The sequence below is a fragment of the Rhinatrema bivittatum genome, chromosome 6 (assembly GCF_901001135.1).
Source record: "Rhinatrema bivittatum chromosome 6, aRhiBiv1.1, whole genome shotgun sequence".
Classification (NCBI taxonomy): domain Eukaryota; kingdom Metazoa; phylum Chordata; class Amphibia; order Gymnophiona; family Rhinatrematidae; genus Rhinatrema; species Rhinatrema bivittatum.
Window position 1 is genome coordinate 259,769,077 of NC_042620.1, and position 14,328 is coordinate 259,783,404.

Genomic DNA, 14,328 nt, shown 5'->3' on the forward strand with positions numbered 1-14,328 from the left:
TACTTGAAAGGTTTTAATGATCCAAAGACAATGACAAACCTTTTCCGTCAGAAAAAAATCAACAGAACCAGGGGTCACGATTTGAAGCTCCAGGGAGGAAGACTCAGAACCAATGTCAGGAAGTATTTCTTCACGGAGAGGGTGGTGGGCACCGAGGAATGGGTCAGAGAGTGCTTGGCCCTCTTGAGAGTGGATTCGACCACCACCGACTGGTGAGGCAGCTGATGCTTATCAATTCCGACAGCCTTCTGGACAAGGTAGACCACATCCGCCTTCTTGTTAATGGGAGGCAGCATGGGGGGGTGTTCCCATATCCTCAGCAGCAACTCCTTAAGGATCTCGTGTACTGGGACCACCACAATCTCCTTAGAAGGTTCCATGAACTTAGGATCTCAAGCATTTCATGCTTGGCATCCTCCTTTGTCAAAAGTTGAAAAGGGATGGCCTCCATCATTACTCTCATAAACCTTGCGAAGATTATATCTTCAAGCAGACACTTCCTTCGCTCCTCTGAAAGAGAAGGGTGTGACGGGAGACCACCTGAATCCTCAGAAGAAGAATCCATCTGATCATCCCCCTAGGGGTCATAAGGACCCTCATCCTCACTGTATGCTACAGGGGATGGGGCTCTATGTGCTCAGCCTACATACAGAGGTGCAGGCACTGATGGAATTGGATGGGGGACTTCAGGCCTCGGTGTCTCTGTTGGCCTCAGCAGAGCTTCCTCGGAGGAGGAACCATGATGACCACCGTAACAGTAGGGAGAGGCCTCATTGTCGCCCCCCACCAGGAACTGATGGCAGCTGGGTTGGTAACACACTGATGAGCACACTGAGCTTCTCCAGAAGTGGTATGAGGATTGGCAGCACCAGCTCCAGTGCCATTGGTACCACAGGACTGAAGCCTTGCAGCGCCCGCTCCACCACCAGCTGGACTCGATATTCTAGCTTCTCCTCAAACGTTGCTGATGCCAACTCTAACTGGGAGGAAGGAGGGATGGCCAAATCTTCCTCGGACCTACGAGGGGGATCGGCGACTGGCATCAGCTCTAGTGGAGACTGTCATGAATCCTGGGCATTGATGGAGGATGAGCGCTCCTTGCTATGGGGTTGCTTCAGGGGCATCACAGCAAAAGCTGGTGTGTCCCTGTGCCCAGCCCCGTGCATCGACGGGGATCAGTGCCAATGCTTCTTGATCTTCCCAGGCTGCTTGACCTGGTCCTTCTCTGGTGCCTGGGTAGAGGATAATGAACCCTGCATCCTCGGCCCAGAGAAGATTGATAATGGTCAGTCTCCGGTGCCCCTATCCACTGGTGACCATGACAGAACAGACTGTCCCATCGGTAGTGTGGTGTCCATCAGTGTGGCTCAGAGGTCCTTCGATGCGGATGGCTCTGACTTCTTTGACCTGAAGAGTTGATCCATCTTACCGAGTCAAAGCCAATGTCCCTTTGGGGTCATCTGGGCACTCAAGCGGCAACCCTGGATGGTCATGCAATGCCTGTGGGCATCGTATGATGTCCTCGGGCACTGCAACATCGGTGAAAACCAGACATAGCCATGACTTGGTGAAACAAAAGAGAAGGACAGAATGATGGCAGTGAGCATCGATGGCTGACTGGCACCGAGGCACTGCCAGCATGGGGGGAACCGACTGTGGAATGAAACTTATATGAACGCTGAAAATCCTGACTGGGGACACTAAGGGGAGGCACTGAGAGGGACCCAGTGATGGACAGAAGAAAAAGATTGCAAAAAAACAGCAAACACCAAAGCTTTCTGCAAGTCAAAAAGCCAAGATTTTAGAGCGCAATCAAACTGTGAGGCTCACGGCACTATGCAAAAAAAGAGACTGAAGAGGGACCTCATGCAGATGCGTGGTTTAGGGCATGCTGGACATACTCAGTGTGCCTAGTCAAAGTTTCAAGAAACATACAGAGGTGCAGATTGATAACGGTCAGCCCCTATCCACTGGTGACCATAACAGAACAGACTGTCCCATTGGTAGTGTGGTGTTCATTGGTGTGGCTCAGAGGTCCTTCGATGCTGATGGCTCTGACTTCTTTGACCTGAAGAGTTGATCCATCTTGCCAAGTCAAGAAACTTTGATATAAGTTTTCCACATCGGGCTCCATCTGATGATGTCACCCATGTGTGAGGACTACCATCCTACTTGTCCTTGGAGAACAATAGCTTTCTTTATTCAGCAGGATATTTATCATGTGACAGGGATCGTGCCATTGGCCGGCCCCTGTCACATGGTAGGAGCACTGGATGGCACCAGCTGTCCATTACTCCTACCATGTGACAGGGCCTGGCCAATGGTACGGATACCCTGTCACATGGTAAGGGCAAGGGCCATCGGCACCATTTTTATTAGTGGCAGCCGACGGCCCCGAGAGCGGGAGATCGCTCCCGGGACTTCCACTGGACCACCAGGTACTTGTAAGACGTTTTTGGGGGGTTCGGGAGGGTGGGGAAAGCTAAGGGAACAGTTTTAAAGGGTCGGGTGGGTTTTTTTGTTTATCGGCTCGGGCGCAGCCGATAAACAAAACTGCAATCGGGCCGCACAAAAAAAAATTAACAATGTGAATCGGAACCGGAATCGGAACAGATTCACATCTCTACTACATTTACAATATATTTATTTTTAGAATTTTTTATTTATTTATGCTATTGCATTTTATCTTTCATTTTAATTGTTAAAACATTGTGATTATTACTGAAAAGCAGAATTATCAAATCTAATTAAACTAAAATTGAATATTGGAATTAGCCATGTAAGTTATCTAGCTCAATAAAAATCTACCCTGGAAAACCTTCAAAATGCCTCCAATTTATCCAGATAAATGTTATCCAGTTAATGACAGATTTATCCTGATAAAGAGGCCATATATTCAAGCCTTGGGGTTTGCCCAGCTAACTTAAAAGCTATCCAGACAAACCCTTTTCAATATTGACCTCCGCGGATTTTTAGGTGTGAAGAAGTGAGGCGAAAGGTAGGGATCAACTGCAATGTACAGCATTACACCAGTAATGGAACTGGACAGACTAGATAGGCCTTATAATCCTTTTTTGACATCATAATCTATTTCTATGTTGTATGTGTGGGGCATTTGAAAATTGCCCCAAAGTACTAAATAGTACTTCTCTTTCCTCATTTCTTGCTGTTTCAGGTGGAGTCACCCTGGGAATGAATACAAAAGGTGAATGTTTGAAACACTGGACCGAGTGCATGAGCTACCTGAATAAGAGGACAGAGCACTGGCACACCCTAACCAATGAGCTTCCAGGATCTACATTCAGTGACTGAAACACGTCTTCCAATTAGATGAGGCAGGAGGTGCACCTAGATGAGGTTGCAACTACACTCATGTTTCTTATTCTGGGCTGCAATCTCTCTCTACATATATCTCTAGTTCTATCCCTGACTCTCGTCAGATTCAAGGAATTTTACTGGCATGACAGTTTGTACGTGTTGCCAAAGTAATACACTTTCCCTCACTGTCTAGCTCTATCCCTGTCTGTCTCTTCCTTTCTTGCTAGCTAATGGTTTGTGCTAAGACTTGAGGGCTGATTTTGAAAGCTCCCATGTTTTTGATTGGGTTCCTAAGTTTACAAAAAGATATGGAGATGTGTGTTTTGTTACTTTTTCAATAAAGCTTCCATGAGGAATTGTTTATGAATCCATACAGATATAGGTGACATTTCCAGACAAACATATATAAAAAAACATACTGACAGATTCTGGACCACATCCTTATAAAGAGACAGGCAGATATACTACGCACACACAGGGGGAAACATTTTCACCCCTAGATAGAGATACAGGGACACACACATCTTTGCATGGTTTTTGTATTTGTTTTCACTCTTGAGCGTGTACCTATTGCCATTTGTGATTTCTGCTTTGTTATTGTCAGGGCTGGACTGTATTTTTGTGAGAGGGCATTTTGAGATATGTGCATCCATCTGTATTTTTTTCCAAGGCGGGGAGGGTTTGGAGGGATTATGCAGCATTTTCTAATTATCGTGCAAAAAAAAGCAAAAAAACAAAAATAATTATGCAAAACTTTCTTCTTTGTATGTTTGAAAATTTTACTGTAACTTGTCCTGAGATTTTTCAGAGGTAGTGTCTGTAGTGTTGCCTTGCCCTAGTGCATTCTGGGAATTCTAGTCCTGTGTTGCTACCCATGAGGAAGGACAGAATGTGTACTGTAACTCATTTTTGTAGGAAAGGAATCTCTTCCAGCATTTTCAACCCTCGCACTCTCTGGATTTTACTGGAGTTTCCTTCCACTTATTGTCTCTGGTACAGATTATTCTTTTAGGTCGCTGTCTGATATAATACCTCTTCTATGAGAAGTGAAATCACTTTAATTAAAAATGTGCTTCCATCACTCCCAAACTTCACTTGCACCTTGAAGAGAATTTAAAATGTAACAAAAAGTGCCAGGAGTTTGCAAAGAAACACTTTAGACTGTTGCAGCCTCTGCTTCTGGTGGGGGGAGGGATTTCTCCCCTCTTTTCTCTTTCTGTTCTGTATTTTTCTTGCTTTGTTTTTTCTGTTTGTAACACAGGGGAAGGCAGGGGAGAGGTCTACAGCTTAAGGTTAGAGGTAAGAATTTAACGCATTTGAAATGTAGTCTTGTATTCTTTGGAGAGTTATTTGTATTGTTTGATTTATATGTTGTTTTGTGTTTTTTTTGCATGTTTAAGTTCTGCTTTTGCAGATAAATGCACTTGAAACTGAAAAATGACTGTTTTATGAGTTGTGATTCAGGTTTGGAGGTGTTCCATAGTCTAGTTCTTTGCCTCTGTAGTCACTTATCCAAAGTGCAAACGTTTTCTTGCATAAGGGTCCATTTGAGGCTTTTTGGATGCTACGAAAATTTCTACAAAGATTTCCTCCTCCAATGCTCAAAACTGCTAAGTTGTGCACCTGTAACTGGGGTTTTTTGTAGACAGCAAAATAATCAGTCACATGGGTGTGGGGACATCATCTTTATGGCAATCTCTCACTTATGTGGCTGCCTTTATCCTGCTTGTCTATGAAGAAAGCTCTGATCTCTACTGGATTAAAACAGAGATGGCAAGTGAGGAGCAGCATGAGAGATTTAAGGCAAACCACATTTTATTTAGCAACAGACCATGCCAAAACACCAGTTATAAAACACAGCAAAAGAAAAATATTTACGTCTAGATATTTTGCTTCACAAGTGAAAGGTGGAAACAGTCTCTCTAACCATATTAATATAACTGATTACAGACAAGTGATTCAGGAGCAAACAGAAAGAGCACGAGAGATGCAGACTCTAATCTGAGGGAATATCCATGCACAACCATTCTTCAGGACAGACACCAGATGGTACAAACATTTCCTAAAACAGCCTCCCCCCCATGTTTAATTTTCATTTCTCCTTTAAACAGTGGTGCTCAGATTAGCCTCTAGCAACTGCCCAAATTCTCATTTTTAGGACATCCCTAATGAATATGCATGCAATATTGCATGCCTCCATTTGGTAATTAAAGCTAGACACATTTATTGGGAGGTAACCTGAATGCAAGACTGGGTAGGGTGGGGGGGGGGGGAGGAAGGGGTTTAAAAAGGATAGTTATAAGCACCAGTGCCTTAAAAAAAGAAAACATTTATTTCAAGGTCCCATGAAGAAGTAACTCCAACTCCTGCACAGAGCCACAAGCATTCTCGCGGTGCTCCTTCCTGTTCCTTTTCCCTGAAATACAAATTTTTTTTTTTTTATTTTATATTTATTCCGGGATGTCAATAACCAGATCATCATCATCTCCATCTTCTCCGCTGCACTCCCCAGTATCGCTGAACATCTGCTGTGGCACTGCACTCAGTATGGTGGGGGGGCGAAGCTTGGTGGAGGGGAGAGGTGCCAACGAGCTTGCCCGAGGGGTTACAAAAGACAGTGTGGCTGCACGTGAACTGGCTGTTGCTGATAGTGGGATCTGGAGAAAAGAAAGACATGGAGTGAGGTTCCCTCCGGAGTCATATGTCCGTGTACATAAATGATTCCACTGAGTGCTACCTGTGACTGTGTTTACTCTAGAACTGCCAGCTCATGTCTGCTCAAATTTTATGATTAAAAAAAAAAAATCAAAGCTGTAGTTACTGCTGAGTGACAATATAATACAAAGCTCAAGCTGCGTTCTTAATGTAGTTCATGTCCTTAGAGATCAAGGCAATGTATGTAAACAGAGTAACCACATATTTGGTAACATCAGATATTTGGTTACAACATTTACACATATAAATTACAACTATAGTTTATCAATAAATGACAACTGTAATATCTATAAATGACCTTAATGTATCAACAATACAATCTTATTAACTGCCTATAAAGTAACTGTAAATGTAATTGTTTTACCATTGCTTAATTTAGACCAACCACTCTGTAATCAGCCTTGAAAGCGAAATGTAAATAATAAATTAAAGTCAGAGCATTCCAAGCTTTACACACCATTTTCACTCTGCAGGATCATCACGTAGGGTAAACTAGTGGTTCTCAACCCAGTCCTCGGGACATACCCAGCCAGTCGGGTTTTCAAGATATTGACAATGAATGTGCATGTGCTAGCTTTGCACTTGAGTGGCTAGGTGACTTAAGGACTGGGTTGAGAAACACCGATCTAAACAGCTATCCAAGGAGATCAGAGCAGGACGGAATACATCCAGAGTTTTGTATTTTGTTGTCACTCTGCAACAGTAGTGTGTAGTCTGAGGATACACCACAGAAAAGAACACACACATGGAGCTATACATTCCATTGGTCTTCTGTAAATTGCCTGACTTTCTAAGTATTTACAGCCCAATTTGCCTCCTCTTTGGGGTATAAAATCCTAGTTGCATGCTGATCTTTTTCTCCTATGATAAACCCTCCAGTCTCCTTGTTAATTCTCCTCCTTGCCTCTCTGTTTTCCCCAACTCCAATTCACTCCTCCTTAATTTTGGTAGACACCTCGCGGGCACCTCTCAATGCAATCTCATCAAGGCTCCATGAGAAAGCTGCCTGCCACCCCTGTTTATACAGAATGGATGTAATCAGTGAATGCAGAAGTGGACTCCCTTTGGTAATGAGTTTGGGACCTCTGCAACCAGTGAGAACTGCTTTTCCCTTTCCCACCACCCTTACCCTCACCCTCTCCCCAGCCCAGTACCTTGGATCTCTTAGCCTTGGGCGTCCTGGCCTTTCTCTCTCTCTTCGACCTATCGGTCTTGGTGCTGCCAGGGATCGGAGCCAGGTACTCAGAGGGGAACTGGGCGTATGGTGGTGATGTCATCTGGGAGGAATGGGGGAGAAAAACAAAGATGGAGGAGGGTTGGGTGGCGGGAGGGGGAGACGGTGCAAACAAAGAAAAAGCTTGTGGATATGAATGTCTCTTTCAGGGCCCCCCTCCCCCAGGCATCACTTGCTTTTAGCTTGCACTTGGATTTTCTAAACAGCTTTGGATGAGGGTGCCATTTTGGGTAACTGTAACCAGAAGGGCATCATGCACACTAAGATCCAATTGGGCAGTGGTGTTGATATCACAAACAACATTTCTCATTCAAATACACAGCACAGTCCAATTGGATCCTGATTTGCATGTGTGGAAAATGTTCTTTGTGACATCACGGCCTGATGGTCCAATCAGATGCTGGTGTAGGCATGATGGTATATTACTACACCTTTGAAACCAATATGGCTGACCCTGTGGCTTAAAGGAATTTTAAAGAAAACAAATTTATAAAATACTGCCCAATGAACTGAAGGTAGAGCTTTCTTTCAGTGCACTCCAGTCAGTGTGCCCAATTTTTTCTCATATTTGGCAACAGATATGATCATATTTTTCCTACTTTGTTCTTCCAAAAAATTCCCAGAGACTTCAGAGGAAGACCAAGCCTTCCTCAGGACACAGCCTGGACTGACTCAGTGTGTTCTAATCTAGGTGACAGAGTCACCTACATGTCTGGAGCAGAAAGAGAGGGTGGCAGAGGAGGAGGGATTCCCCTGCGCCCTCTTGCAGCTGAAAGGACTTGTGAAACACCCTTGGGGAGATGGATGCAATGTCAGAATCCAAATAAAAATTGCAGATAAAAAAATGGTCATGAAAGAATAGGGAAAAGGAGGGAGTAAAAATAAGGCATGAAGCAAAAAACAGGGAAGGCAGCTTCTCCATGATGGTAGGCTCATACTTTGCCATTCTGCCCCACCCCCACCCCAATAAAGCTGACAAAATATCAAACTCACCAAGTTCCTGATGAGTCTCAATCTGGGATAATGGGAATTTTGGCTTACTTTTGTCATTTTCTGTGATATTAGTTCAGTCTCGGCTAAACAGTATTGGTCCTGCCTCTGCAGGGTGAGAGAAGTGCTGGCTAACTTAATGATACCAGAAAGTGACATCATCTTTCGCCACTTGACCTGCCTGCCAGCTCTGCTGTTCCCCCACATGAGAATGGCCACTGTTTTGGTAACTGAAATGAAACCAAGCATAATATAATACAAATCGGACAAATAACTTCATCTAAATCTCAAGTAAAACCTTGCAGACTGCCACTGGTTAATAATATGGCTTAGAGTGGACTTGTCCAGACTGTTGAGGAGAACTAAAGGAAAATTTGTTCTTACCTGCTAATTTTCATTCCTGGAATACCACAGATCAGGCCAGACAATGGGTTTTGCATCCCTACCAGCAGATGGAAGCAGAGAATAAAACTTTTTCAGGTACTGCTACTTAACTGAAAGTGCCAAGCCAAAATGACTACTTCCCCAAACTCCATGGATTTCTCCCTAGAGCGACAAAACTGAACTCTCAGCTTAGGGTAATGAAAAAACTTCCAATCTCAAAATTAGTTTAAATTATGTACAAATCTTGCTCAAATTATGAATCACTCGTTCAAATTCTGCATGACCAGCAGCATCCAGAAGAGGGAAAGGTCTTTCATCACAATAAGGGGACAGATCTGTGGTATTCCAGTAACAAAAATTAGCAGATAAAAACCAAAATACCTTTTCTTTCATAGCACAGATCAGTCCAGACAAGTGGGATGTACCTAGGCCCCTCTTCACTGGGTGGGAACCTGAAAGACCCGCAGGCAGCACAGGTTTCACCAAACGTGGCCTCCTCTGGAGCCTTAAAATCCAAACAGTAATGTTTAGTAAAAGTGTGCAAAGATGATCAAGTCTCTGCTTAACTCCTGCGGAGAAACCAATTGACACTCTGCCCAGGAGACTGGCTGCGCTCTAGTAGAATGCACCCGTAGCCATTCTGGGACCAACCGACCCTTACAGATATAGGCCAAAATAATTGCTTCCTTCAACCATCTTACAATCGGGCTCTTGACCCCTTTGCAACCCTTATTTGGTCCCCTGAACAAAACAAAGTCATTTCTCACCTTGAGATACCACAATAGGACCTGAAGCATGTCCAAAAGATGAAGCTCTCTTGCATGGGTTGAATCAGATGTCAGGTGCAGAAAGCTCAGTAATTCCACAGTCTGGCTAAGATGAAAGGCCCTTAGGCAATTATAGATGCCACACTATCTTTTTATTTTCAACAATCTGTTTACACCAATGTTTTACACAAGTGATTTAACACATACGTGGACCACTTCCCTATATCACCTATACTGATTCCATCCTATTACTAAAAATATTACCTAATATAACCCAATCTTGCTTTACCCTCCAATCATACCATACACATATCCCTCACATCCATTCACTCATACTACACATAAAACCATGTTATTACTAAAACTTCTTTAGCACAAAGTACAGTAATATACAGTAAGTACAGTAATGTATGTCTCAATGGACTTATGATACACTATATATTTCTTCAAACTGTGATACTGTTTTTACATGGGATTTCTTCATACTCTCAAAACAAATATAAAACCAACTCATATCATTGTATATAATTACTTTCATATACCCCTATGAACGCATTATAAGGTCCTCATAAATTCCTGTTGTCTTTTTATTTTTACCACACTGGGTCAGACCAAGGGTCCATCAAGCCCAGCATCCTGTTTCCAACAGTGGCCAATCCAGGCCATAAGAACCTGGCAAGTACCCAAAAACTAAGTCTATCCCATGTTACCGTTGCTCGTAATAACGGTGGTTATTATCTAAGTCAACTTAATTAATAGCAGGTAATGGACTTCTCCTCCAAGAACTTATCCAATCCTTTTTTAAACACAGCTATACTAACTGCACTAACCACATCCTCTGGCAACAAATTCCAGAGTTTAATTGTGCGTTGAGTGAAAAAGAACTTTCTCCGATTAGTTTTAAATGTGCCACATGATAACTTCATGGAGTGCCCCCTAGTCTTCCTATTATCCAAAAGAGTAAATAACCAATTCATAACTACCCGTTCTAGGACTCTCATAATTTTAAACACCTCTATCATATCCTCCCTCAGCAGTCTCTTCTCCAAGCTGAAAAGTCCTAACCTCTTTAGTCTTTCCTCATAGGGGAGCTGTTTCATTCCCCTTATCATTTTGGTCGCCCTTCTCATCGCAATTATATCTTTTTTGAGATGTGGCGACCAGAATTGTACACAGTATTCAAGGTGCGGTCTCACCATGGAGCGATACAGAGACATTATGACATTTTCCATTTTATTCACCATTCCCTTTCTAATAATTTCCAACATTCTGTTTGCTTTTTTGACTGCCGCAGCACATTGAGCCGACGATTTCAATGTGTTATCCACTATGATGCCTAGATCTCTTTCTTGGGTTGTAGCACCTAATATGGAACCTAACATTGTGTAACTATAGCATGGGTTATTTTTCCCTATATGCATCACCTTGCACTTATCCACATTAAATTTCATCTGCCATTTGGATGCCCAATTTTCCAGTCTCACAAGGTCTTCCTGCAATTTATCACAATCTGCTTGTGATTTAACTACCCTGAACAATTTTGTATCATCTGCAAATTTGATTATCTCACTCATCGTATTTCTTTTCAGATCATTTATAAATATATTGAAAAGTAAGGGTCCCAATACAGATCCCAGAGGCACTCCACTGCCCATTCCCTTCCACTGAGAAAATTGTCCATTAATCCTACTCTCTGTTTCCTGTCTTTTAGCCAGTTTGCAATCCACGAAAGGACATCGCCACCTATCCCATGACTTTTTACTTTTCCTAGAAGCCTCTCATGAGGAACTTTGTCAAACGCCTTCTGAAAATCCAAGTATACTAGATATACCGGTTCACCTTTATCCACATGTTTATTAACTCCTTCAAAAAAGTGAAGCAGATTTGTGAGGCAAGACTTGCCTTGGGTAAAGCCATGCTGACTTTGCTCCATTAAACCATGTCTTTCTATATGTTCTGTGATTTTGATGTTTAGAACACTTTCCACTATTTTTCCTGGCACTGAAGTCAGGCTAACTGGTCTGTAGTTTCCCGGATTGCCCCGGAGCCCTTTTTAAATATTGGGGTTACATTTGCTATCCTCCAGTCTTCAGGTACAATGGATGATTTTAATGTTAGGTTACAAATTTTTACTAATTGGTCTGAAATTTCATTTTTTAGTTCCTTCAGAACTCTGGGGTGTATACCATCCGGTCCAGGTGATTTACTACTCTTCAGTTTGTCAATCAGGTCTACCACATCTTCTAGGTTCACAGTGATTTGATTCAGTCCATCTGAATCATTACCCATGAAAACGTTCTCCAGTACAGGTACCTCCCCAACATCCTCTTCTGTAAACACCGAAGCAAAGAAATCATTTAATCTTTCCGCGATGGCCTTATCTTCTCTAAGTGCCCCTTTAACCCCTCGATCATCTAACGGTCCAACTGACTCCCTCACAGGCTTTCTGCTTAGGATATATTTTAAAAAGTTTTTACTGTGAGTTTTTGCCTCTACGGCCAACTTCTTTTCAAATTCTCTCTTAGCCTGTCTTATCAATGTCTTACATTTAACTTGCCAACATTTATGCATTATCCTATTTTCTTCTGTTGGATCCTTCTTACAATTTCTGAATGAAGATCTTTTGCCTAAAATAGCTTCTTTCACCTTCCCTTTTAACCATGCCGGTAATCGTTTTGCCTTCTTTCCACCTTTCTTAATGTGTGGAATACATCTGGACTGTGCTTCTAGAATGGTATTTTTTTTTAACAATGACCACGCCTCTTGCACACTTTTTACTTTTGTAGCTGCTCCTTTCAGTTTTTTTCTAACAATTTTTCTCATTTTATCAAAGTTTCCCTTTTGAAAGTTTAGCACGAGAGCAGTGGATTTGCATACTGTTCCTCTTCCAGTCTTGATCCGTCTTGTTATGGATAAAGATAACAACTGCTGTCAGGAGCACACTATACCCATTGGTCCTGAATCCATCTGCTACACGCTAGGAAATATTCTACTGCTGCATCCAGTAGAAAGAAGACTCTACCATATGGGCACAGCAATAGAATATCATGGCCAACAGAAATGGGAGTTTACTCCACCTCAGACCAAAGAAGTTAACTTGAAAATCCACTTAAGTGCATTAAACCAGGAGTATGGAGGTAAGCACATGAAGCTGGAAGGAGTGTTACCAAAATGGACTTGAATGCAAGATTATGTCCAGGTTGGGATTCTCAGTGCCAATCTCGCATGCAAGGCCATTTTGCAAGTGAAATCAAAGGGTAAGCCCTCTGGATCAGGCAATTACAGTCATGTGAGATGCACAGCACCAAAGTGCATACTGTTCAGCTGTAGGTGACTTCTCAATTACACTTGGCATGCCTTGCCCATATGGTCTTGCACGTGAGACTGTGCTTAAGTCAGGATGTCCAGTGCTAGTTTTTCATGCAAAGTCATTTTGGTCGCACTCCTTCCAACTTCAAGCATGCGCCTCTTTACTCCTGTTTTAAAGCACTTTTCTGCATTAGTGTGGAAACACCAATCATTTTTCATTTAGCATGCTTTTTTTTTTTTATTTAAACTCATTTGATTTGCAACCCATTAGTTTACTGCATCCTGCAGGGACCCCCGTTTTTAACATATGCATTAAGTACAATCTGTATTAAAGTTTAACTCCAATTTTAGCAAGGGCTTTATTACATCAGCCCCAAAGCTGCCAAGCTTTGTTCAACAAGATCACCACCAGAGGATTTAAGGCAACTGTAACCAGAGAAGGCTGAGGCCCTGTATTTATAGAGCCCCTTATCTCTGAATCTGAAGGACTCAAAAATGGGAAAGAAATGTTAGCCTCTTTCTTATCACATTGTAGACAAATGGCTCCAGTTGCAGACATGTAACTTAGTCCCATAAGATGGGCGCTGCCAGCTTTTAGACTGAACAATCACTTTCAGACACTCTGGAAGGCCACTGGGAATCCAGATTCAATTTTTGTGGGCTGGCAGTGGGGGAAGTGCCTCCAGGCGGTCCCCCTCTGCATTAAAAGGCAACCCCAAACAGCCTAAGGCTCACTGGACAACAGAAAGTTTCCTCTGAAAAGCAAGAGTAATCTGCCTGCCAGAGACTGCAAGCAGCAACAAAATTGGAAATATCTGCTAAAATCAGCTCCTGCTCCAACCTGCTGCTTTTTAAAAGGAGAAAACTTCCGCCCAAAAGCCCGACTGTCTTAACCCCCCCAGACAAACACACTTCACAAATTTAATAAACTGCCTAACGTTACTGTATTTTCTCTCAATCCCATGAGTTCACAAGCAGTTTAATAGTAGGTGTCACCTAAGCAGAAATGGGTCAGCAGCACACTACCTCCTTGTAGCTCTGGCACATTACAAGCAGTAGTAGAAACCGCAGACAGCCAATGCTGGTCTAGAAGCTTATACAGGGGCTGGCCCAGTATTGGACTCGGCATTATGGAGAACCTAGAGTCAATTATTGGGTCAGGTCTTGGGCAGCACTCACAGGCCCTGAATGGAAAGGGAATTGCAATCCTCCTACAACGGTGACTCCTTGAAGCTTGATTTAGGGCCACATTGGTCTAGTTCTGGAGGGAGTCCTGATCTGTGGCTTACAGTTGAGGACTGGGACTACGGTGACTGGGCTAAGTGAGATGGGAGGATTTATTATTTTATTTATTTAACATTTTTCTATACCGACCTTCATGGTTAAATACCATATCAGGACGGTTTACATCGAACAGGGATAAAAATAATTAGGTAAAGGAAGAGACAAAGTTACATTAAACGAGGACCGTGAACTTGGAAGCTTAGGTAGCTGGAAAAAAAGAGATAAAGTTAAGTAAAGAAAAGAGAAATAACAAATTCCGGACTAGAGATAGTTCAGAATAGAATTAGTCCACATGTTAGAGTTGGTATCCATGCTGTCCAGGAATCA

At 42.7% G+C, this 14,328-nt stretch overlaps 2 protein-coding genes across 2 annotated transcripts in view; one reads left to right on the forward strand and one right to left on the reverse strand.

Annotated features, from left to right (window-relative positions):
- Positions 1 to 4,749, forward strand: part of DOC2A (double C2 domain alpha) — a 97,267-nt gene extending 92,518 nt beyond the window's left edge. The window contains exon 10 of the mRNA XM_029606946.1: positions 3,176 to 4,749. Within this exon, the coding sequence (XP_029462806.1) occupies positions 3,176 to 3,312 (137 nt within the window). The 3' untranslated portion in view covers positions 3,313 to 4,749. The remainder of the gene's footprint in view (positions 1 to 3,175) is intronic.
- A 361-nt stretch (positions 4,750 to 5,110) lies between these two features.
- The window catches only part of LOC115094176 (INO80 complex subunit E-like), a 46,182-nt gene continuing 36,964 nt past the window's right edge, over positions 5,111 to 14,328 (reverse strand). The window contains exons 7-8 of the mRNA XM_029606949.1: positions 7,188 to 7,310; positions 5,111 to 5,975 (exon numbers count right to left, since the gene is read on the reverse strand). Of these exons, the coding sequence (XP_029462809.1) occupies positions 5,769 to 5,975; positions 7,188 to 7,310 (330 nt within the window). The 3' untranslated portion in view covers positions 5,111 to 5,768. The remainder of the gene's footprint in view (positions 5,976 to 7,187; positions 7,311 to 14,328) is intronic.